We start from the raw sequence: 24,612 nt of genomic DNA, 5'->3' as shown, positions 1-24,612 counted from the left end.
GTATGTCAAGGATTAAAGGTACTCATCTTATTTCATATGGGACCAAATTGGTGACAGATTCCCTTTAAGTAATAGAATAGAAAACATGGCGGCACTCGTGGGCACTAATAACTTTAGGCTGCATTCTATGATTAGCACGAGCAGTAAATGAAGTCCACACGTTGCCATATGTTTACATTTTGCATAAATATGAATAATTTCCTGTTTTTCACGTGACATTTTGGTAAAATCTAAAATAAAAAGCACCTGAAATATTCAACGTGTCTACAAAGAAATCAGGAAACGTCACCTTCTATCTGTGGCTTTGGTAAAACAGTAAAAAAAAACAATCTACTCATCATTATTACAAAATATAAATGACAATTTCTCTATAGACACCACATTATGCTGAGTATATCGATGTGGGACAATCACATGCCTCCATACTTTTAGTTTCCTCTTCCCCTCTCACAGCAAGGAGCTACATAGAAAAAGATGGAAACTGCAGCTACATCCCCCTCCTCCATGTCCGCCACCATTACTGTGCTACATACAATAAACAGTTTTTGGTAATGGAAGAGCAGAAACCTGTACTGATGAGACAAAATGTCCTACACAGGGGTAACAAGGACCCAAGAGGTAAGGAGGAAACTTCTACCTCCAGATAGGTGGAATTGTGCATTATGATGATAAACTATTGACCCATATATTGTTCTCGCACAGGGGCCCTCTTCTGTCTGTGTCTGCTCCTGCGGGTGAATAAATCATGTTTTTACCCTTGGTCATACACCCAATCATTCGGTTACCTATGTATAGTAACTATTATAGATTCACAAATTTATTCGAGTGGAATTGAATTCTTCTCAAATTTTACAAAAATGTGCATTCTCAAAAAAACTGATTTTTTTTTTGTAATCTGCTCAGCGCAAATTTAGCAAATTTGCTACCAGCTGCTGCCACCAGTTATAGAATTGTAGAGGACCAGGCAAATGGTTAAGATAAAAAGTACTCTCCTCATCGCTCACCTATCTTGCCACTCTGTAAACCACAGTCTGATCCTCCAAGCTTCCTATTTTCTCCTTCCCCCATCGCACACATCCTCATCGGCCTTTGCTCTCCAGGCCTTGGCTTCTGGTTCAACTGGGCCTCTGACATCATGGTGCATGGCAATGATGGCATGATGTCACGACACACGTCGTCTCAAGTGAGGTCTAGTTGAGCCGGAGGAGACTAACTAGAGTAAAGAAGCTGAAGAAGATCCACATGTATGGGAAAGGGGAAAAGAAAAGACATGGAAGAACAGATGATGGGCTGCAGGGATAGTGGTACAGTTGACTGGTCAGGTGAGTATCCATTTTTTTTCTTCATCCTACATTTTTTAAGCTCTAGGGTCTGAAGAAAACCCGGACCATAAAAAGGAACATTCAATTTGCATCGAACAGCAGATTTAGGAATATAAGAACACATAGGATGCCCGCCTTAGAATGCCCTCCTAATAGATAATGAACTAATGAAAAGAAGTCTACTGAGTATGATAAAACCCAGAGACAATTAAGCTCCCCACAATGTTCTCAAGGATTGTATAAACCCAACATTCCAGCTAAAAAGATGACTTTTGACACACTGATGAATTAAGCATCTAATAACCTTTGGGGCCACCCTCTTGTCAAGGAAGGGTTTCCTCTACTGACAGTAATAAATTCCATTCCAAGACACTTTCACAATGACTACCACAGTGGTGTCAGTAGGTGGGGACTGTTTATAAGTTCTTCTGAAAGTCAGACATAGGGTGAACGAAAAAGGTTTGCCTTGCTTTCTGGCCAAACTTAACTAAGAATGAAACCAGGTTTGTTGTGTATTGCGCTGCCTGTACACTATGGAGTGATGCCATAATTTACAATGCAAGTCATGATCAAATGAATTACGTGGAAGACAAAGTACAAGATCAATCATAAGGCTACCAAATAGTAAACGTTGAGGAAATGAAAGCTCCACCTAAACTTATCTTTCATTCTGACCTATGTGATAGGATAAAATTGGAAACCCCCAAGACAACTCCCAAGATTGAATGTCATTGATTTCATTGTTGTTTTAGGAAATGGTCAGGTGGTCTACTGGTCATTGACGTGTCCTTGTTTTGTAAACTTTTGGGTTCTCCAGTTCATTTATTATTACCAATGCCATCTTTTGGCAACTTGGCATGTCTTCTGCAGATAGTTTCTATTTGCCAGCTTTCTAACGATGTTTTGGCAGCATTGATGTCAGATTCTCCAGAACAAGAACCACTGTATGTAGAATCTCTTTGGTTTGGCTTATAGAGGTTAGCAGGGTCAAATTTTTCTACCGGAGTAATAGATGTTCCTCAGCAGTGAAACAATAATGGTCCTCAAAGGTCCAGCAGAAGACAACTTCATTTGGTCTTGAGTTTGGAGGCCATCACTTGCCACTAGGTCCAATTTATTATGGGTTTATTCACAAGCAACCTATAAGTGTCATGGGTGTGTCAGATGCTACAGACAGTCGCCCTGGATCTGGCTGCAGAAGGTCTCTGCGTTTGGCATTGCAAACGCTTTCTTAATTCTTCTGACTTTTGGACCCAGTGGCAACCTTCCCCATGCTCTAATTGACACATCTGGACCTGGGTGTTTATAGACCCCATTCTGCTTCAGAATTTCACATTTTCCTTTGTAAAGGCTTGGAGCGATAGCAGTCGGCTATCTTCCTCTTTGGTACTGTTGGAGGACATTTGGTGTTACCTCTCTGAGTCTGCTCAAGACAAGTTGCTTCCCCCTTGTTTGACTCCATTCTGGTCTTTAGTGTACAGTGAGGACTGACCAGTGCTCATCCCCCTTTCCTATTCAGGGCCTAGCTCTAGGCTCCTGCTCGGCTATTGGTGTGGAACCAATATAGGGACGGTAGGGGAGGCAGGGTGTTATTATATCTGCCTAAGGATCTCCACTCCGCCCTTCCCTAACGTTTGGGCTTCCTTCCCCTCTTCCCCTAGAATTGCACTTAGTCTTCCCACACTGTGCGTGACAATAAGTCCTTACTTGTGATATGTTCTATATGTTAAATGGACTTCTACACATTCTCTATGGTATTAGCTTATCTGATGAGGCCAAGACAGGTAAGATCCTCCTCTACTACCTGCATACAGTGGATCCTAATAGGACCTACAGATAGAAGTTCTGCAAAGATTAATACACTTTTTTAATTGAGAACATAATTTTGCAATATTGTAGCTACTGAAATGATTCTTGCCCCTGTGGAATTTGCATTGCCCAGGAAATTAATGTGCAATTGCCATTTACTTACTACAATAGAAAACGTAATGACTACCTGTTGAGTAGAATGGAAGCATGGCACCAGGTTGTCTCATGAGGAAAAACCTTGCCCAATTTCCATATTGGAAGGTCATAAGTGAGAACTTCCTCCAGCTCTGCTGCTACGATGCTGCAAAGACAGGAAGTCACTCTGGAGGACTCTCTGATGATTATTTACAGGAGCACCATGTACTACCACATTTCTCCTGTAGTGTCCACTGCCAGAATAATGAGCTGCTCCTTGTCCACCACTGACCTTCCATGCTTTCTTAAGAACAATTGGTGGAGGATAAGAGTAGTAGTCTGTGCTGCTGTGCTAGATTCAAGAAATCTGGAGGACCTGATGAGGGATAAGGTCATGCCAATTATCCTGAACTCGTTTCGCACCAACTGCTTCATCAGGATTGTCACAATGTTAAAATACTGTAGAACATACCATGAACCAGTGGGATTTTTCTGCATTTTTGCTTGTATTTTTGATGCATTTTAATAACTTGAACTCGATCCCCAATAACTTGAATGTTGCAAAAATGCTGAAAAAACTCACACTCTGCATATTTGATGGTTCAAATATGCAAGGAAAAAAAATAAGAAGCGTCTGCAGGAAATTCCAGAAGTCTCATTCACGTTGCTGGTACTGTAAAATGCTGGTTTTTTTCACAGCAAAAACGCAACGTGTGAACATAGCTCTAAGGGTCATATGCAGCTTTTTTTTTTCTGTAAATTACATTTGGTATAACACTTGGGTTTTTTGTACATTATATCGTCAAGCTTCTTGTATTTAAATGAGTTCTCATGTTTCATCTTCAGGATTGCACCGTTCCACCGAGTCCTGGCTTCCTGATTGGCAGCGGGGAAGGAAGTAGGGTGTTGCACTCCTGAACATTGACAGTTCTGACCAACGGCAAGGTAGTGGCACTGACCTGAACTGTGCCCTCTTCCATGCTACAAGCAGAGGCAACGTCAGAGGAGTGCAGTGGCAGTGAAGCAGGCCGGATCTAGAAATCCGGCCAACTTTACATCAGCGCTTACAAGCTCTATTAGAAAGAGCTTGGAAGCACTCTGAATGCTTGGCCACTACTGATAGATAGCTGGGGTGACTGGTAAACTAGACAATGAGGATTAAACAATAAAATTAAAAATCCCTCCGTCCTTCAAAACAGAGAAGGTTTTTACAAGCACTTTGCAATTTTAACCACTAGATCCTTAACGCAGGAGTGACCGATGTCCTACAGGGATTTTTTTTTTTAAGTATTATAATGATGTTTTCATACAAAATGAGAAAAAAATTGTTCCCGTTTAAGTTTTTTTATAACCAGTAAATAAATTATATCCATTCTCAGGGCACACAAGGGTCCATTTATTGCATTCATGACTCACGTAATGCTCCAAGAGGAACTTCAATTGTGTTCTTTATTGCGATGCCAATGGCAAACTGGCACGTAACCCCATTGTTGAATTCCCATAAAGTGTCACCGTCTCTGCACATACTCATACACACAATGGGTTTGTACAACCTCCGAGTTATAGGGTGATATAATAGGGCACATGGTCTCAGTTAATTGTAAAGAGCTATGGAATATGTTGGCGTTGTACAAATAGAATTATTATTATTTATTATCCGTGGGTTGGAGCCCACTTCAAACATTCCTTATTTCCAGCTCACCTTTTTATCTTTTGCTACTGTCATGGCAGTGTCATTGTGACAGTTCTTTATGCTACCATCTGCCCCACTTCTCAGTAGTAAACGTGTTATCTCATGAAGCCCCCGTCCACTCGCCACGTGCAGTGCTGTGCTCCCTGCATAGGTTGATCCATTGACTTCTGCTCCTTTCTATAACGATCAAGAAAATGTGTGTGAATAGTAAATACGGCGATAAAAATTAGATGTAAAAATGGCAAGTGCCATTATTCAGAAATGTGTCCCTTATGTGGACAGATCCAGTACCTACAGTCGATATTACAGTGTGAAACAGCATATTTAATCTACTGCACAGGATACTCCACGCTGATATATTGTAACGTATTCACAGCTGTCTAAAACTGAGTAAACCCGATAAAGTCCACCAATGCTACAATGGCACTTCCTTACCAATATACATAAACCAAGGAGGCAGTATTTAAACTAACTCCAAAAGAAGAGAACCATAGATAAATGACAAAATAAGTTTATTTGATCAATTAAAATACATAAAAATGCTACCTATATTCATATCAAACAAACATACCCTGAGGAACAGCACAGTGGGGATACAAAAAACCTTAGAGTATTTACTTTGGCACGCCATGTAAAGGAGAATGAATAAATACGTCAGTATCTTAATGGAAAGAGGCTCCAGAAAGTACAATTAGCCAAAGGCATTATTAGTTATAGTGCCCTCCTTCCATATAGTCGGACAGCACTGCAGGCCTTTTACACCTTTCTTTCTGATTAGTAAGTACACCTTCTTATATTATTGGCACTGTTGTTATCTTTAATATGTATTGGCGGTATAGTTGCATTCATAGTAGACTATATGGAAGGAGGGCACTATAACTAGTATGCCTTTGGCTAATTGTACTTTCTGGAGCCTCTTTCCATTAAGATACTGACGTATTTATTCATTCTCCTTTACATGGCGTGCCAAAGTAAATACTCTAAGGTTTTTTTGTATCCCCACTGTGCTGTTCCTCAGGGGTATGTTTGTTTGATATGAATATAGGTAGCATTTTTATGTATTTTAATTGATCAAATAAACTTATTTTGTCATTTATCTATGGTTCTCTTCTTTTGGAGTTAGTTTAAATACTGCCTCCTTGGTTTATGTAAAACTGAGTAAGTCATAGGTTTACTGGTCTAATTTGAGGACTAATTTCAAGAGCTCACTTGGAATTGATCCATACTTATTTTGATACTTTGGCTGGCAAATCTGCTATATGAGTTTCTATCATTCATGTTACACACCTGTCCCGGGTCTGGGCTCTGCTTCTTATATCTCCCAGCTGCCCTCTGGTTTCCAGTCCTTAAGTTGCCTGTCTGCGACTTTCAGTACCACTGCTACCTGTTTGCTGTTTCCAGGACATCTTCAGTACGCTTCCATGGTACATACTTTCTAGTTACTTCGAAGTTTTGTCTGCTATTTTTTCCGGTCTTCCAAAATCTCTTCTACATGTTCACCTGCGGCTTCCTAGATGTCTCCCATCTACCTGCAGTTTCCATGGTATTAAGAACTTTTAGTTGCTCCAGAGTTTTGACTGCACCCTGTCTGTGGGCTTTAGGACATCTAATTGCTTCCTGCAGCTTCCACTACCTCAGGTATCTGTGGCCTTCAGAACCTGTGCAACCTGTCTACCCTCTCCAGGACATCTCCTGTATGCCTGTAGCTTTCAGTACCTCAGCCATGTGTCCACCTGCTGCTTCTAGTACCTCTGCTACTTCTCTGCAGTGTCACAAAAGTCTCTGGGCTGCCTGTGGTATTTAGTATCTCTGCAACCGGTCTGCAGTCTCCAAGACATCTCCTGGTTGCCTGCAACTTCCAGTCCCTCAATTACCTATCTGCCTATAGCTTTAAGTACCTCTGCTAATGGCCTCCTGCCTGCTATCTGTATCCTTCCTGTCTCACCCGTCTGCTGCACTGACACCCATGGCCCATGTTTCCACTCGGACCTTGGGATTAGAGAATCCACCTCATCTAGTGAGCACCATGTGACAATTTACCTGAAGCAGAAGTGACACCAGCTCCTCAGATCCACTTTCCACTGCCTGGATTAAGGGTGTCTGCCCGCTTTTTAAATCCTGTAGTAGAGACTGAAATTACCAAAAAGGAATAGCACGAATTTCAAAATTACAAAGATATAGATCTTTCCTGTACCATTACAACTCAAAATGCTTTGATATTTTGTGCTCAAAAGCATCATGTTCCTCATGTAACACACTAAAATGTCAAGGATAGAATGTATACAATTTTATTGAAGTTATTTGTACAATGATGAATTTTCTGTAAACATGAATGTAACACATCGATCAAATAAAGTCAACAACATCCATGTGTACTAAGGGAGTTTAGTCAGCATTAAACAAACAGAAATGGAAAAAAGATGCAAGGTTGTCATTGATCTCCCTTCTAACTAACTCTTGACTATGATGTGAACTTAAATCTGTTTTATCAATGTCGACAATAAAAGAAAAGCAAATCCGAAAGAGTAAGACATGAAAGGGTATAGTACCACTGCATTCACGTCAGCTCCATGCTCCAGTAAACATATAGTGATATCCCTACGTTCTGACCTGATGGCCACATGCAATGCGGTCATACCTGAAGGAACAAAGAAAAAGGAATGATGAGTGACACGGAGCCGGCTATGATAGAATACAAAACAAACATTGCTTATATAGTAAACGTACTGTCCAGCCAAGTGAAACGGCACAACCAAATGCAAATACCTTATATAGGGATATTTTTACATATGGACAATGCATATTTAAAAAGAAAATACAATGATTTACTGTAGAAAGTCATTGTCAATTGGTTTAACAGTCTGTAGGACCTTGATGATTGATGATTGCATGAGTGGGCGAGGATGCTTGGCTACTTAAACTTCATGCAACCTGTTGTCATCTACTGTATATAGAAGGGGACTTCCTTTGTGACATCAGTTAAGTGAAAACTAAATTACTGTTAGAAATAATAGGTGAAAATTGCAGTTACTGAACACAACCAGTGGGGGGATTTAGCGTAAGTGCTTTGCTCAAACAACCACTATCTACATTGATGTTAGAAGTCATATTATAGAAGTGGCTTTGTTATGACGCTATTTGCTTGAGGGCTTATGTACATTTATTTAGTATTACAAATCCATATAATGTCCAAGATATACAGAGCTGTGATATGGCACTTATAGATGTCAATAGATACATAACTGTATATATCTCTAATTTTATCCAAATAGAGAAAACAAAAAAAAAGAGAAAAAAAACCTCATGGTATAGTTGGATATCATATCATAGAGATATAGTACCCCAGGATGGCACTACATGGTGACACAGTGCATAAAACCATTGGCTACGGGAATGTTTATTTTATTTAGTATCTATTATGCTTCCTTAAAGGCTTTACAGACATCATCATCACTGTCCCCCTGTAGGTTTCATGATCTATGTTCCCTATTACTATGTCTTTGGAGTGTGCGTGCAAACCATAGAACACACAACCATGAGGAGAACATGCAAGCTCTTCGCAGATGTCGTCCTTGGTGGAATTTGAACCCAGAACTACAAGCCAAAAGAAAGTCACCATGCTGTACGTGTTTGGAGACCATATCATAAAGATAATCTATATGGTGTTGTAGTTTGGAACTAGAAATGGTGCAAATCGATTAGCAAGACCTCGTCTTGAAACCAGGTCAGTCATCTGAGGTCATTGGAAGGGAGACACGTGAAACTGGCTCTTACTCAACGGCATCCCTGGCTCCTCTTCAAAAGAAGAGCCACAGATGATGGGAAGTAGGAGTCGGTTCTCAGCGCTTCCATCCCACAGTCAGAGATTACTGACCTGCCTTCTTTACTGGGTCTTGTACACTAATGTGCACCAGCACTAGTTGGCACTAGTCCCAGTTGATATTGTGGAACTGGAAGCAACTAAATCCTTGAATTGAAAAATTCAATGATGTACATCGAATTGTAATCACTTCATAATAATTTGACCTCCAGGTGGCAGTGTTCCAGTAGAAATAATCATGACAAGAACATCAATGTATAAATGACATGCATAATTGTATATTGCCACAGGCAAGAATATTGACATGACATAATTATATATTATAGTCTCACACCATGGTAGTTTGTGGTTTCCAAGTCCCGGATTCCAGCCCTCATCAGGACCTCCAGACTCCTGATACTTCCATATTCGCAGGCCAAGTGAACGCAAGTCTGTCCATTGCGGTCAGGGATTAGAGGGTTGGCTTTGTGTTGTAAGAGAAGAGCCACAAATTCTGGTTGATCGGTGATTACCGCAAGATGAAGTGGCGTCTGAAAGACAATGAAGGGTTATGAAGAGTCAATAAAAAAAGAAGGAGTGAAGACCCTCCCATGTTCCCATGGACTTTTATAGTGTTTTGACATTGAAAACATCAAGAAATTCAGAAGGTCTGGTAATTATGCACCCATCCTGGACTATCAGACGATTTTTTGCACATTGATGGATGATGCATGTGGGATAGTAAAATGTTTTTCTGGTTTAATCCCAGGACAGCAGAAGACATACCAATCTGGAAGTTACTTTGGAGCAAATCACTTGTTACTAAGGTCAAAATTTTAAGGGTTAATTCACAAGTAACCTACTGGATGTTTAAGGTGTTTCAAGTGGACTCCGAAAGCATTAAAACGCCCAAAATAACAAAAAACAGAAAGTTTCTCACTCTTCCCAGGTCCAACACAGCTGCTTGGGTCTCGGTGTTTTGGCTATGGTGGTGGACCCAGAAGGGTGAGCACCTACTATGTTTGTTATTTTAGGTATTTTATAGTGTTTGGGATCCACTTTCCTTTGCTTATTTTATTCCCGTTCCTTCCCTGAATAATCCATTTTTTATTTTATTCAAATCTGCTATATGGTTTGAAAGATATGGGTCTTTTTATTTAGTGCTAATTTTTATGGTCTTTACCAAGGTAATTATGCAGAGCAGCCTAAAGACACACCCACGAGGATCAAGTGAGCCACGCCCCTTTGAAAGAGCATAAAAATTTGCACTCAATTAAAATGCCCATATCTCTGGGACCGTGTGTTGGATTCTTAACAAACAAAAACCAGATTACTCAAGGGAATTATTGGAAAAAAAACTGGGAATTTTTGATTTGGTGACAGATACTCTTTGAGGATGATTTGTCTTGTGTGTGCCATACAAATAAAACAGCCCTTTGTACAGCAGTAGGATGGGATATCAGAATCAACTTCCCTGGTGAGTCCAAGGAGCCCCAGTCTAACACTAGAGCAACTATTTATCAGGTACCTCTGTATGGTAAAGAGGGGATCAGCTACGTGGTCCCAGTTTACTTGCTTACTTTAAAATAATATACATGTAATTGCTGGACATATGGACAATGTAGTAATGACGGTCTGAAGAGACTTCAGTTTTACCTGAGTCCAGACCCCTAATGGACTCCCTAAGTAATGGAAGGGGACAACAGAGACATAACAAGAGATATATTATGATATCATTAGACAATACTTGTCTAGTGGTCATACCGGAGATTCTACAATGCCGCCCATTTTTACAGGTCATATCTAGGGATGAGCGAGTACTGTAGTATTCAGACTTACTGTACTCATTACGAGTACCTCCTAATACTCGGATACTCGAGTACCGAGTCCAATGTAAGACTATGGGAAATGTGATTAATGGGCGGGAACTGTGATGGACTGGGCGGGGACTGTGCGAAGACTGTGCCAGGCTATGTGGGACTGTGCTGGCCTCTGCGGGGACTGTGCCAGGCTATGCGGGACAGTGCTGGGCTGTGCGGGGACTGTGCTGATCTGTGCGGGGACAGTGCCGGGCTGTGCGGGCTGAGTAGGGCTTTGCAGGTACTGTGCGGGACTGTGCTGGGCTGTGTGGGTGTTAGGAACGGCGGAACACACTGAATAAAAATAATAATAAAGTGCGTTCGCTGCTCGGGGTCCACCGTGCAGTAGATGATATGACTGCTGCTAAGTGGTGGCAGGCAAGCAATATGGCGGAAATGCGCACGTGGGTTAACCCCTTTCTGTTATGTGACGTACTATCCCGTCCATGTGGCCTGGGACTTAATTCCCAAGGACGGGATAGTATGTCACAGCGATCAGCGGCGCCCACGTGGTGAGCGCCGCTGATCGCGGCCGGGTGTCAGCTGATTATCACAGCTGACACACGGCACAATGTGTCAGGGGTGGTCACGGACCGCCCCCGACATGTTAACCCCTTGCACACCGCGATCAAACACGATGGCGGTGTACCAGGGGTTAAAGGGAAGCATCGGCAGGGAGGGGGCTCCCTCCGTGCTTCCCTGAGCCACCCACAGCAGCGCAATGTGCAGCGCTGCTGCGGGGGGCTCCATCCCTGCAGGTCCCCGAATCCAAAATGGCGATGGGGACCTTCGGGGGCCTGCAGGGAGCTGGCTTCCTCAGTGCCTGCAAAGTGCAGGCATGAGGAAAGCCTGTGCAGTGCCTGTGACAGATCGCTGAATAATTTTTAAAAAAATCACTAAAGTAAAAAAAAAAAATATTCCCTAATAAATTCATTTTTTGGAAATAAAAAAAATAAATAAAAGTACACATATTTGGTATCGCCGCGTCCGTAATGACCTGCCCTATAAAACTGTCCCACTAGTTAAGCCCTTTAGAGAACCCCTTAAAAAATAAAAATAAAAAACTAAGCAAAAATAATGATTTATTATCATACCGCCAAACAAAAAGTGCAATAACGCGCGATCAAAAAGACGCATATAAATATCCATGGTACCGCTGAAAATGTCATCTTGTCCAGCAAAAAACGAGCTGTGACACAGCATCATCAGAGAAAAAATAAAAAAGTTATAACTCGCAGAATAAAGCGGTGCAAAAATAATTATTTTTTATATAAAATTGTTTTCATTGCATAAAGCGCCAAAACATAAAAAAAATGACCTAAATGAGGTATCGCTGTAACCGTACTGACCCGAAGAATAAAAGGGCTTTATCAATTTTACCGCAGGCAGAACGGTGTAAACGCACAAAAGAAATTGATGAAACGCTGGTTTTTGTTCATTCTGCGTCCCAAAAATCGGAATAAAAAGCGACCAAAAGATGTCACATGCCCGAAAATGATACCAATAAAAACGTCAACTCGTCCCGCAAAAAATAAGACCTCACATGACTCGGTGGGTCAAAATATGGAAAAATTATAGCTCTCAATATGTGGTGATATAAAAACTATTTTTACAATAAAAAACGTCTTTTAGCGGGTGACAGCTGCCAAAAATATAAACCCGCCAAAAATAGTAAATCAAACCCCCCGTTATCACCCCCTTAGTTAGGAAAAATAATAAAATTAAAAGAAAATGTATTTATTTCCATTTTCCCGTTAGGGCTAGGGTTAGGGCTAGGGTTAGGGCTAGGGTTAGAGTTAGGGCTGAGATTAGGGTTAGGGGTGTGTTGGGGTTAGGGTTGGAGTTATAATTGGGGGGTTTCCACTGTTTGGGCACATCAGGGGCTCTCCAAATGCCACATGGCGTCTGATCTCAATTCCAGCCAATTCTGCGTTGAAAAACTCAAATGGTGCTCCTTCCCTTCCAAGCTCTGCCATGCGCCAAAACAGTGATTTACCCCCACATATGGGGCATCAGCCTACTCAGGACAAATTGCAAAACAACTTTTGGGGTCTAATTTCTCCTGTTACCCTTAGGAAAATAAAAAATTGGGGGCAAAAATATCATTTTTGTGGAAAAAAAAGATTTTTTTATTTTCACGCCCGGGCATTATAAACTTCTGTGAAGTACTTGGGGGTTCAAAGTGCTCACCACACATCTAGATAAGTTCCGTGGGGGGTCTAGTTTCCAAAATGGGGTCACTTCTGGGGAGTTTCAATAGTTTAGGTACATCAGGGGCTCTCCAAATGCACATGACACCCGCAGACCATTCCATCAAAGTCTGCATTCCAAAACGTCACTACTTCCCTTCCGAGCCCAGACGTGTGCCCATACAGTAGTTTTCTCCCACATTTGACATATCAGTGTACTCAGGACAAATTCGGCAACAACTTTTGGGGTCCAATTTCTCCTGTTACCCTTGGGAAAATAAAAAAAATGGGGACTAAAAGATTATGTTTGTTGAAAAAATATGATTTTTTTATTTTCACGCCCGGTCGTTATAAACTTCTGTGAAGCACTGGGGGGTTCAAAGTGCTCACCACACATCTAGATAAGTTCCTTAGGGGGTCTAGTTTCCAAAATGGGGTCACTTGTGGGGGGTTTCCACTGTTTAGGTACATCAGGGGCTCTCCAAAAGCAACATGACACCCGCAGACCATTCCATCAAAGTCTGCATTCCAAAACGTCACTACTTCCCTTCAGAGCCCTGACGTGTGCCCATACAGTAATTTTCTCCCACATATGGGGTATCAGCGTACTCAGGACAAATTGGACAACAACTTTTGGGGGTCCAATTTCTCCTGGTACCCTTTGGAAAATAAAAAAATTGGTGACTAAAAGATCATGTTTGTGGAAAAAATACGATTTTTACGATTTTTATATTTTCACGCCCGGGTGTTATAAACTTCTGTGAAGCACGGGGGGGTTCAAAGTGCTCACCACACATCTAGATAAGTTCCTTGGGGGGTCTAGTTTCCAAAATGTTGTAATTTGTTGGGGGGTTTCACTGTTTTGGTACATCAGGGGTTTTCCAAACGTAACATGGTGTCCGATCTCAATTCCAGCCAAAAACGTCAAATGGCGCTGCTTCCCTTCTGAGCTCTGCCATGCGCCCTAATAGTGGTTTACCCCCACATGTGGGTATCAGCATACTCAGGACAAATTGCACAATAACTTTTAGGGTCCTGTTACCCTTGGAAAAATAAGAATTAAGGGTGAAAAGATCTTTTTTGTCGAAAAAATATGATTTTTTAATTGTACGGCTGTACGTTATAAACTTCTGTGAAGCCCTTTGGGGTTCAAAGTTCTCACCATACATCTAGATAAGTTCCTTGGGGGGGGTCTAGTTTCCAAAATGGTGTCATTTGTGGGGGGTTTCCACTGTTTTGGTACATCAGGGGTTTTCCAATTGCGACATGGTGTCCGATCTCAATTCCAGCCAAAAAAGTCAAATGGCGCTGCTTCCCTTCTGAGCTCTGCCATGCGCCCAAATAGTCGTTTACACCCACATATGGGGTATCAGCGTACTCAGGACAAATTGCACAATAACTTTTAGGGTCCTGTTACCCTTGGAAAAACAAAAATTGTGGGTGAAAAGGTCATTTTTGTGGAAAAAATATGATTTTTTAATTGTACCGCTGTACGTTATAAACTTCTGTGAAGCCCTTGTGGGTTCAAAGTTCTCACCACATATCTAGATAAGTTCATTGAGGGGTCTAGTTTCCAAAATGGGGTCACTTGTGGGGGGTTTCCACTGTTTAGGTACATCAGGGACTCTCCAAACGTGACATGGCGTCCGATCTGAATTCCAGCCAAGATTACATTGAAAAAGACAAACAGCGCTCCTCCCTTCTGAGCTCTGCCATGCGCCGAAACAGTGGTTCCCCCCCACATATCAGGTATCAGCGTACTCAGGACAAACTGCACAATAACATTTGCAGTCCAATTTCTCCTGTTACCCTTGGTAAAATAAAAAAAATTGAACCTGAAGTATTTTTTTTGTGAAAAAAAGTTAAATGTTCATTTTTTTTTAAATATTCAAAAAATTCCTGTGACGCACCTGAAGGGTTAATTAACTTCTTGAATGTGGTTTTGAGCACCTTAAGGGGTGCAGTTTTTAGAATGGTGCCACTTTTGGGTATTTTCTATCATATAGACCCCTCAAAGTGGCTTCAAATGTGATGTGGTCCTAAAAATAAAATGGTGTTGCAAAAATGAGAAATCGCTGGTCAACTTTTAACCCTTATAACTTCCTAACAAAAAAAAAATTTTAGTTCCAAAATTGTGCTGATGTAAATTAAACATGTGGGAAATGTTACTTATTAAGTTTTTTGTGTGCCGGATCTCTGTGATTTAAGCTCATAAAAGTTCAAAGTTGGAAAATTGCGAAATTTTAAAAAATGTTGCCAAATTTCTGTTTTTTTTCACAAATAAATGCAAGGTATTTGAATGAAATTTTACCACTGTCATGAAGTACAATATGTCGCGAGAAAACAATGTCAGAATCACCGGGATCCATGGAAGCGTTTCAGAGTTATTACCTCATAAAGGGACAGTGGTCAGAATTGTAAAAATTGGCCCGGTCATGAACGTGCAAACCACCCTTGGGGGTTAACGGGGTAAACGTCACCCAGGTGCGCAGCGCAATCTCTGTTAAGTCACAGAGGTGCCAACAAAGACAAATACAATAAGGCTGAGCCTGTTGGAGTCACAGTACTCAGAGTAAATGCAACTGCGGACGCCAAGGAGGGCTGCAACTGCAGCGCAGCATAGGACACTGCCACTAGAAGACAAAGCTAGTACGCAAGCACAATGTCGGACGCTAGCAACTGTGGATGATGTAGTAGTGGCGCGCTGGTGCTGACTCTAAGCTTAGTCCCTGTCCACATACGTAATATCAGAGGGAAGGTGTTTCAAATGAGTCATTCACCAGAATCATACATCCATCATCATTCACACAGTAGCAACTAGAGACTATATTAGCGCATGGTGGAACGGCCATGCACGCTTTTTATAGCAGCCGGGACCTTCCGGAGCTTCCAGATCTCCGAGATGGACCAATGAGATCTGGAGCAGGACCTGAGCACATGACTCCCGATCTCCAATGGGAAATCGTCTCATGAGCATGCTCGGTAGGAGGACAGAGGGACTTAGCCCCTGGAGAGATTTGCTGCAAGGCAATCTCCTCTGCGGTAGATAAACAGCAAGAGACCGCAGAATGTAATGGTCTGGATTCCTGCAGAGCAAACGCAGAAACCTGACGCCTAACATTACCCCCCCTCCTAGGGCCCCCTCCTCCCTGAGCCTTCTGATCCACCACCTTGTGCCCATCAGGGGCATAGGCCTCAGACCCGTCCGAAGGCAAGTCTGATGTCCCGGTAGGTGACAAGGAAAACCGGGACACGTGGAAGGCATCAGAGGCGGCAAGGTCGCCAGGTTTGAGAAGGGACGCGTGGAAGACAACGGGGGCGGCAAAATCGCCAGGAGCAGAAGCTAAAGTGGAACGCCGCAGTGTGTCGGCTGGCGCCTCCACTCTCTGTTTAAGGAAGCTATTCCGAGCACAAAAGGCGCAGGCCCAAATACACTTTTTAACATCCCGAGCCCTGTGCGGCCACCAATACGACCCCGCCAGGAGTTTTGTGGTCTGCATGTAGCCACAGTGACCACCCTCCTGGAGGCGTGGGCCCACGCAAGAACCCTCGGCCAAAGGCGGGGAGGGACAAAGGTCTAGCCCGGCGACACAGAGATAGGCCATTGCGGGACACTGTTGTCCTGAGAAACAGCGTGTTGACAATGGTAACCGCAAATGGAGTTTTGTGCCGGACGCGCCTCGAGAACGGCGCAAGACACCTCCATGGGCTCTGGGAGTGGAGTCTCTGGCTCGGGTGGTTCGAGAGGCTCAAAAAAGTTGGGAGCCGCGGTAACCTTCCGTTTGGATTGAGCACGCTCCAGGCCGCGCTCCGAAAAACGGAGATCAATGCGGGTGGAAATGGCAATCAGCTCTTCCAAACTTGCAGGAACCTCTCTGGTAGAGCGAGCATCCTTAATATGCTCCGCCAAACCTCTCCAAAACACAGGGATGAGGGCTTTGTCAGACCACTCCAGCTCGGAAGCCAGTGTCCGAAAACGAACGGCATACTGAATAACCGAGAGGGATCCCTGAGTCAAAGCAAGTAGCTGAAGAGAGGTGTCGTGCGTGACCCGTGGTCCCTTGAAGACCTGCTTAATAGCTGTTAAAAACTGAGCAGCGGTCCGAACCTCTGGATCACCACGCTCCCATAGTGGCGTAGCCCATTCCAACGCCTTGCCCACAGAAGGGAAACAATAAACCCCACCTTGGCCCATTCAGTAGGGAATCGCGCAGCCAGTAACTCCAGCTGGATAGAGCACTGGCTGACGAAACCCCTACAGGAGGCGCCATCACCAGAAAATTTATCGGGCAATGGGAGGCGGGTAACTGTCGGCGCGTGGGAAGACGTGGACATACGTGAAACCGCATCTGCGATTGTCTGTACAGCAGCTTCAGTGGATTTCGCAGCTGAGATAGCACTCTCAAGAGTAGCCTACCAGCCCTCCAGCTGCCAAATATACTGTAAGAGTTGCTGCTGTTCTGCCATCACTAGCCAGACCCTGGCGCTAGGATAATGTTAGGAATGGCGGAACGCACTAAATAAAAATAATAATAAAGTGCGTTCGCGGCTCGGGGTCCACCATGCGGTAGATGATATGACTGCTGCTAAGTGTTGGTAGGCAAGCAATATGGCGGAAATGCGCACGTGGGTTAAACGTCACCCAGGTGCGCAGAGCAATCTCTGTTAAGTCACAGAGGTGCCAACAAAGACAAATACAATAAGGCTGAGCCTGTTGGAGTCACAGTACTCATAGTAAATGCACACACAGTATCTGGTCACAGGAGCAGAGCCAAAGACCTACCGTGCGTGCGATGTCGCAACTGCGGACACCAAGGAGGGCTGCAACTGCAGCGCGGCGTAGGACACTGCCGCTAGACGACAAAGCTAGTACGCAAGCGCAATGTCGGACGCTAGCAACTGTGGATGATGTAGTAGTGGCGCGTTGGCGCTGACTCTAAGCTTAGTCCCTGTCCACATACGTAATATCAGAGGGAAGGGGTTTCAAATGAGTCATTCACCAGAATCATACATCCATCATCATTCACACAGTAGCAACTAGAGACTATACTAGCACATGGCGGAACGGCCATGCGCGCTTTTTATAGCAGCCGGGACCTTCCGGAAGTTTCCAGATCTCCGAGATGGACCAATGAGATCTGGAGCAGGACCTGCGCACATGACTCCCGATCTCCAATGGGAAATCGTCTCATGAGCATGCTCAGTAGGAGGACAGAGAGACTTAGCCCCTGGAGAGATTTGCTGCAAGGCAATCTCCTCTGCAGTAGATAAACAGCAAGAGACCGCAGAATGTAAGGGTCTGGATTCCTGTAGAGCAGATGCAGAAACCTGACGCCTATTAGTGGGACTGTGGTGGGCCGTGCGGGGACTGTGCCGTGCTGTGCGGGACTGTGTACTGCTTTGCAGGTACTGTGCTGGGCTGTGTGGGACTGTGGTGGGCCGTGCTTGGTTGTGAGGGGACTGTGCGAGGACTGGGCCGTGCTGTGCGGGACTGTGCAGGGCTGTGCGGGGACTGTGCGGGGACTGAACGGGCTGTTGCAAATATTGCGAGGCGAGTAGTGATATACTTGTGAGGATTCGAGTACCGGGAGTACCGAATCCTCACGAGTATGCTCGCTCATCCCTAGTCATATCTCTTCAGTGCCCTCTTTTTACAGGTTATATCTCTTCCGTGCCCCATTTTTACTGTTCATATCTCTTCTATGCCCCATTTTTACAGGTCATATCTCTTCCATGCCCTATTTTTACAGGTCATATCTCTTCCATGCCCCATTTTTTAGAGGTAATATCTCTCCCATGCCCCATTTTTTACAGGTAATATCTCTTCCATGCCCCATTTTTTACAGGTCATATTTCTTCCATGCCCCATTTTTACAGGCCATATCTCTTCAGTGCCCCATTTTTAAAGGTCATATCTCTTCCATGCCCCATTTTTTACAGGTCATATCTCTTCCATGCCCCATTTTTTACAGGTCATATCTCATCCATGCCCCATTTTTTACAGTTCATATCTTTTCCATGCCCCATTTTTACAGGTCATATCTCTTCAGGCCCCATTTTTACAGGTCATATCTCTTCCATGCCCCATTTCTCTCACCATGTACTGAATGTCTGTCTGGATGTCGAAGCTCCACCTGAAGACAAAGCTTCCTGACTACATGTAAAGAATTTTTTTAAAAAAAGGGCTATTTTCTGGGAGGTTTTTGAAGGACTTTGAGATTTGGAAATTCCTTATTCCAGAAGTCCAGGAGGTCTCCCGTTTTCCCAAGAGCCTTTCAGATTTTCTACGAGAATTGACGAGTATGCACTCGACAAACTAACTTCTGATGTACAACTACATACTTTCATTACTGCACATATACACATGTACAGCTGAAAGTTCTCCCTCTGGCACAAGCCATTTTCACAAAGGCAATTCATGTCGTCTCGGAACACCAGAGTTCAAAAATTCAGTAGGACTGAATATTTTCTATGATTTAAAGTGATAGAAAGTTAAACTAAAAAAAGAAAAAAATAACATTTTTCTGAGTGCTTATGTGACTCCTGCCTGACAGCTACAATTTCAGAGAATTTTGTAATTAAATTGAATGTGTCAGCAGGTTTTTACCATGTAATTTGAGAGCAGTGTGATGTAGAGGTAGAGACCAGAAATTCTAGCAATGTGTCACTTACTAGGTTGTGTTTTGCTCTTTCGATACATTCAGTATTTTGTCAGCAGGAGATTATTACTACAGGACTAGGTGTCTCGTGCCTCCTGGTCCAACCAAGCCCCCAGCATGGATTAGCAGCTTTCTATCAATATACATTGTACACAGAAAGCATTCAATCAGTGGTGTGGGCAGTGTTACATAGCTCAGCATTCAGAGCTCTGCTAGATCTGCATCAGAGATAACTGTGATTCTATCATAACTGCTGCACCCAATACACTAAGTGATACATTACCGGAATCAGGGTCTCTGCCACTACATCGTGCAGCTGTCAGGTTATAGAGCAAAAACCTTCTGGCAGGTTTCCTTTAACTACAGCCTTTTCAAAGCTTATGGATATCATAAAGGAGCATGGGAACACACCTTATTACCCAAAGTAACGCAAGTCATCCATGTATTACATGGTGGCTATGTGCGAATCGATTTGCAGGACCTGAGTCCTTCGGCTACGTTTGTTATCCATGGCCTTGGGACAGGGGTCCTTTCCTCTTCGGGAGACCCTAGTGCCTCTTTTGATTTATAGGTCCAGTGTGAGGTCACTGATTTTGCGTGATGCACGATGACGTCACACCAGGCCAGCTAATCAAAAGAGGAGCCTATAATTAACAAGACTCCTGTCCGGACAACTGATGTTTTCGCTGGACCCGGATCCTGAAAATCGAGGCTCTCATCGGAATGGGAGAAGCCCCTGGTGGACCTACCTAGGGTTGGACAAGACCGATCTTCCTACAGATCATTCATCCATCAAGTTGCCATGGCTCGAGATCAAGCTGAGGACATTTAGGAGCCCATCCCAAAATCTGTTTGCCAGGGTGGCTTAGAAGCCAGTCCTGTGGCAAAAAGTGAAGGCGTGAAGCAGTTCTAGGCTGGAAGTCTGTGATGACTGTCTATGCAAATCCTCAGTCTTTAATGTAGTTTAGAAATACCAGTAAGTTTACCTGCAGTCCCATGTAAAACCACAGATATGCTGCCATGACAAACTTAGACCTGTTCCTGCCAACCGGATCTGCGCTTTAAGTCACGCTGTGCAAGCTCTACCACTATTACTGTTTTTGTTGTGTTCTTCATCCTGCAGCCGTGTCTGTTATGTGGTATCGCTGGTTCTCACTCATACGTACGCTACAGAAGAAGGAAATGGAGATAAACAGCGAAGGGGGAACCCCAGGGTCATGTGACTTCCAGAAAAGCGCTGAACTAATTATATAGAGTGCACGTTTGCCAAATGTGATGCAACGTGCAATGATAGGTTTTATTCTGCAGAACTAGATGTGGAAAGGGATGATAATGTTGTATATTAGTCATTCATTAGGACGTGACATGTTAACCCCTTAACAGAGTATTTTGCTCCGAAAAAGCAAACACTTTATATCAAAATTTGTCCCAAAATTTTTTATCGCTTTTGTGACAAATAGGGTTGTTTTCCATTTTTCTTTTTTCATTTTTTTTTTTTGTTTTATTACATTTAATTATAGAGATCTTTCTTTACTTTACGGCTCGGTTTGCATCTTGAATACCTGTTACTGATTTTATTTGCATTTTTTTTCTAAACTGAAATCCACAGCATATTTTCTCCACACTTATTCATTCATTTTTCTTTTTCTGCAGAAAATCACCCAACAATTTGCAATAAAACAATACCAGGAGAGTAATTTAGCCTGCAGATCTAGGGTCTATATTGAAATGAATAGGTTTTCCCAAAAAGAAATTGACACGCCGCAGTTTTTTTTAAAAAAGCAAATTTCAGGGCGGATTTTGCTGAAAAAAAAAACTAAAAAAATGCTGCATGTGGGTGACGCTAACTTAAGCATACGGAAAGTCTGTACATAAAATCCATTCCAAATATGCAATGTGTGAACGGAACTAAAAAGCTATAGATTAAAAGCTTAGGGAAATTAAAAAAATTCGAACTTCAGCTCCTGAACTGGCGCTGCTCATCCGCACTCAATGCTGTAACCCCAACTGGTCTACTGGTATCATCATCTGGCGGTGGGCATCACGTGAAGCATCACAATTTACCTGAACCAGAAGAAACACCTCTCTATTTGGGCAAAATGCAAGGGTTGCAGACAATCACTACTAGTGATTGGTTGCTGTAGTCACAGTAACTGACCCAGCATAGAGGAGTGACGCCGATCCCGGAGGTGAGTTGTTTTTTTATGAGTTACATGTAAGCGCGGGGACTTGAACATATTTTTCAAGCACACCGAAGACACTCGGTTAGCACCCGAGCATGCTCGAATAACGCCTTATCTAAGCACGTTCACTCAGCACTAGAAATTAGCCTAAAATCAGTACAAATATATATATTTTTTAATTAATACCATAGTTCTTTTTTATTTTTCACATTTAATGAATGGGTGTCCTGTTTTGCAGTCTATGGAATCAATGGCATTTTGGTATAGGAAGTCTGTTTTTCTTTTCCTTTAACTTATTTCTATGTATACAAGTCCCAATTCATCATTGTCTCTGCACCTTTTTTGTCTAGTTTTGTGAGTTTTGTGCCTTTGTTGTTATTTGCACCTTTTTTAAAGTCTATTTTATATGTGTTATTTTTATTTTATTTTATATTTTGTTGGCAGAGTTTAGTAATTCCAAATGTTTTTGGCCGTTTCACCATTTGAGACTTTTTAAAAGTCGCCCATGTAGACCATTTTTCTTCAAGTGCCTCCTTATTGTGCATCTTGAAACAACCACACCGTTAGTTTTCAGAGAGTCCGGTATTTCAGCTGATGTTATTTGTGGATTTTTCTTTGCATCCCGAACAATTTTCCTGGTATTTGTTACAGGTGAGGATGTTACCTTTAGTAGCCAGTCAACATTTGTGTCAACTTCTGTGCATGTTATCAGGCCAAATTCACCAGGGTATGTAAACTTTTGATCAGGGTCATTTGGATGTTTTGGGTTGTCATTTTGCTTTAAAAAGAGAAAACACAGTAGTTTGACAATAAATGGCTTCACCCAACCACTAACTATGAGTGGAGAAAAAGTTTTGGTGTTGAGCACAACTGTAAACCCCATAATATTTCATATAAGATGAGCAGCACTCTAAGTGGAAGCACAATGGCTTCTATAGATCTTTTACAGTGCCACCAAATAGAGCAGAACATGGAGTGGTTGGCCTTCAGTTGGTTCTGAGTCACGGTACAACCTTTATATTTAGGCCCCAAAACATCTAGGAGCTCTCAAGCAAAAATTAAAAGAATTATTTAAAATATTCTATTAATGAATTGTTAGTTGATGAGAGTAAATCCCAAACAAGACCTTCATCTATTAACAAGAGCAAACAGCGATTACCTAGAGGAGCTCTGGAGGACCCGACACGCTCATGCAATGTTTTGTTTGCGCTGTGGAGGTATGAAGTCCAAAGAAGACAACTTCTTTAAGTGTTGAACTCAACAATTCTCTAGAAGGTTTGGATGTCTTGCTTGCTTTTGGCCAGTTGACTCATGATGATTGACATTTTGAACCATAAAGATTACAATCAAAGGATTAATCTATGAGTTTTTATAACTTGCTAAAGAACAATCCTATAATTCACAATATCGGATGATACACAGTTGCTAATTCTTCTGTAACTGGGGGTTTACGGTCCTTGCTTTAACCTTTGACCACTGAGATTAATCTCTTTCCATAAATGATACTGTTTTTTAGAGCTATAAAATAATTTAAAAAATGTCCCCAAAATTTTTCAATAACTTTTAAAAATGAATAGACTTTCAAAATATTCTGTCCGATTTAGGATACTCATTTTCACATATCTTATCAAGTAATCATTTAGGTCTCTCATCTCTCAGGCACAGAATTTTGGTAACTGGCATCATAAGAGCGATCTACCGAATACAATATGAAACATGTAATGTTTCCTTTTCTCTGTAGCAACGAGGCAGAATTCTCCTTAGATTACAGCTGATTGCTGGAGGTTCCAGGAGCTGAACACCTTGTAATCTGTTTAATTATGAGGGACTTTTTGAACAAAAATTAGTTGTGAAAATCCAACAGTCCTTTTTTCATACATTTTTGGTGATGTTGTATGGGATTGGACCAAAGAATGATTCTAAAGTTCACCTTCCATCTATATAGAACATGTACAGTGGGTACAGAAATTATTCTGACCCCTTCAAATTTTTCACTCTTTGTTTCATTGCAGCCATTTGGTAAATTTAAAAAAGGTAATTTTTTTCTCATTAATGTACACTCTGCACCCCATCTTGATTGAAAAAAAACCCAGAAATGTAGAAAATGTTGCAAATTTATTAAAAAAGAAAAACTGAAATATCAAATGGTCATAAGTATTAAGCCCCTTTGCTCAGACACTCATACTTAAGTCACATGCTGTCCATTTCCTTGTGATCTTCCTTGAGATGGTTCTACTCCTTGGAGTCCAGCTGTGTTTAAATTAAACTGATAGGACTTGATTTGTAAAGACACACACCTGACTATATTAGGCTACTTTCACACATCAGTTTTTTGCCGTCAGGCAGGATCCGGCTTTTTTTAGAAAAAACGGATCCGGCATAAATTTTGGAGAACTGTAGAAACGGATCCGTTTTTTTGCTGGATCCGTCTCTGTTCCTGGCGGCTGGCCAATTGGATCTGAGCATGCGCAGACTTAAAAAAACCGGATCCGGTGGCTGGATCCGTCTTTTTCTTGATCCGGCGCATTCCGGCGCCCATAGACTTTCATTGTAGCAAAAAGCTGGAATGCGCCGGATCCGGCGCTTCCGGCTTTTTCGCCGGAGACAAAAAACGTTACAGTAGCCGTTTTTTCCAGACGCCGGAATGAGACAAGTTGCCGGATCCGGCAAAAAACGGATGAAACGCAATGCCATCCGGCACGATCCGGCGCTAATGCAAGTCAATGGGGAAAAACCGGATCCGGCATTGCATTTTGCCGGATCCGGTTTTACAAAAAAAAGCCGGATCGCGCCTGAAGGCAAAAAACTGATGTGTGAAAGAGGCCTAAGACCTCACAGCTCACAGTGCATGTCAAACCAAATGAGAATCATGAGGTCAAAGGAACTGGCCAAGGATCTCAGAGACAGAATTATGGCAAAGCACAGATCTGGCCAAGTTACAAAAGAATTTCTGCAGTACACAAG

At 42.5% G+C, this 24,612-nt stretch overlaps 1 protein-coding gene across 1 annotated transcript in view; it reads right to left on the bottom strand.

Moving 5' to 3' along the window:
• BCL3 (BCL3 transcription coactivator) overlaps window positions 1-24,612 on the bottom strand; it is a 69,865-nt gene that overhangs the window by 3,696 nt on the left and 41,557 nt on the right. The window contains exons 4-7 of the mRNA XM_073570802.1: window positions 9,114-9,309; window positions 7,509-7,597; window positions 7,000-7,077; window positions 4,969-5,136 (exon numbers count right to left, since the gene is read on the bottom strand). Of these exons, the coding sequence (XP_073426903.1) occupies window positions 4,969-5,136; window positions 7,000-7,077; window positions 7,509-7,597; window positions 9,114-9,309 (531 nt within the window). The remainder of the gene's footprint in view (window positions 1-4,968; window positions 5,137-6,999; window positions 7,078-7,508; window positions 7,598-9,113; window positions 9,310-24,612) is intronic.

This window comes from Dendrobates tinctorius, unplaced genomic scaffold (assembly GCF_039654945.1).
Source record: "Dendrobates tinctorius isolate UK_male_01 unplaced genomic scaffold, ASM3965494v1 ptg000028l, whole genome shotgun sequence".
In the NCBI taxonomy this organism is placed as follows: domain Eukaryota; kingdom Metazoa; phylum Chordata; class Amphibia; order Anura; family Dendrobatidae; genus Dendrobates; species Dendrobates tinctorius.
This window is presented reverse-complemented; position numbering and strand designations above follow the sequence as displayed.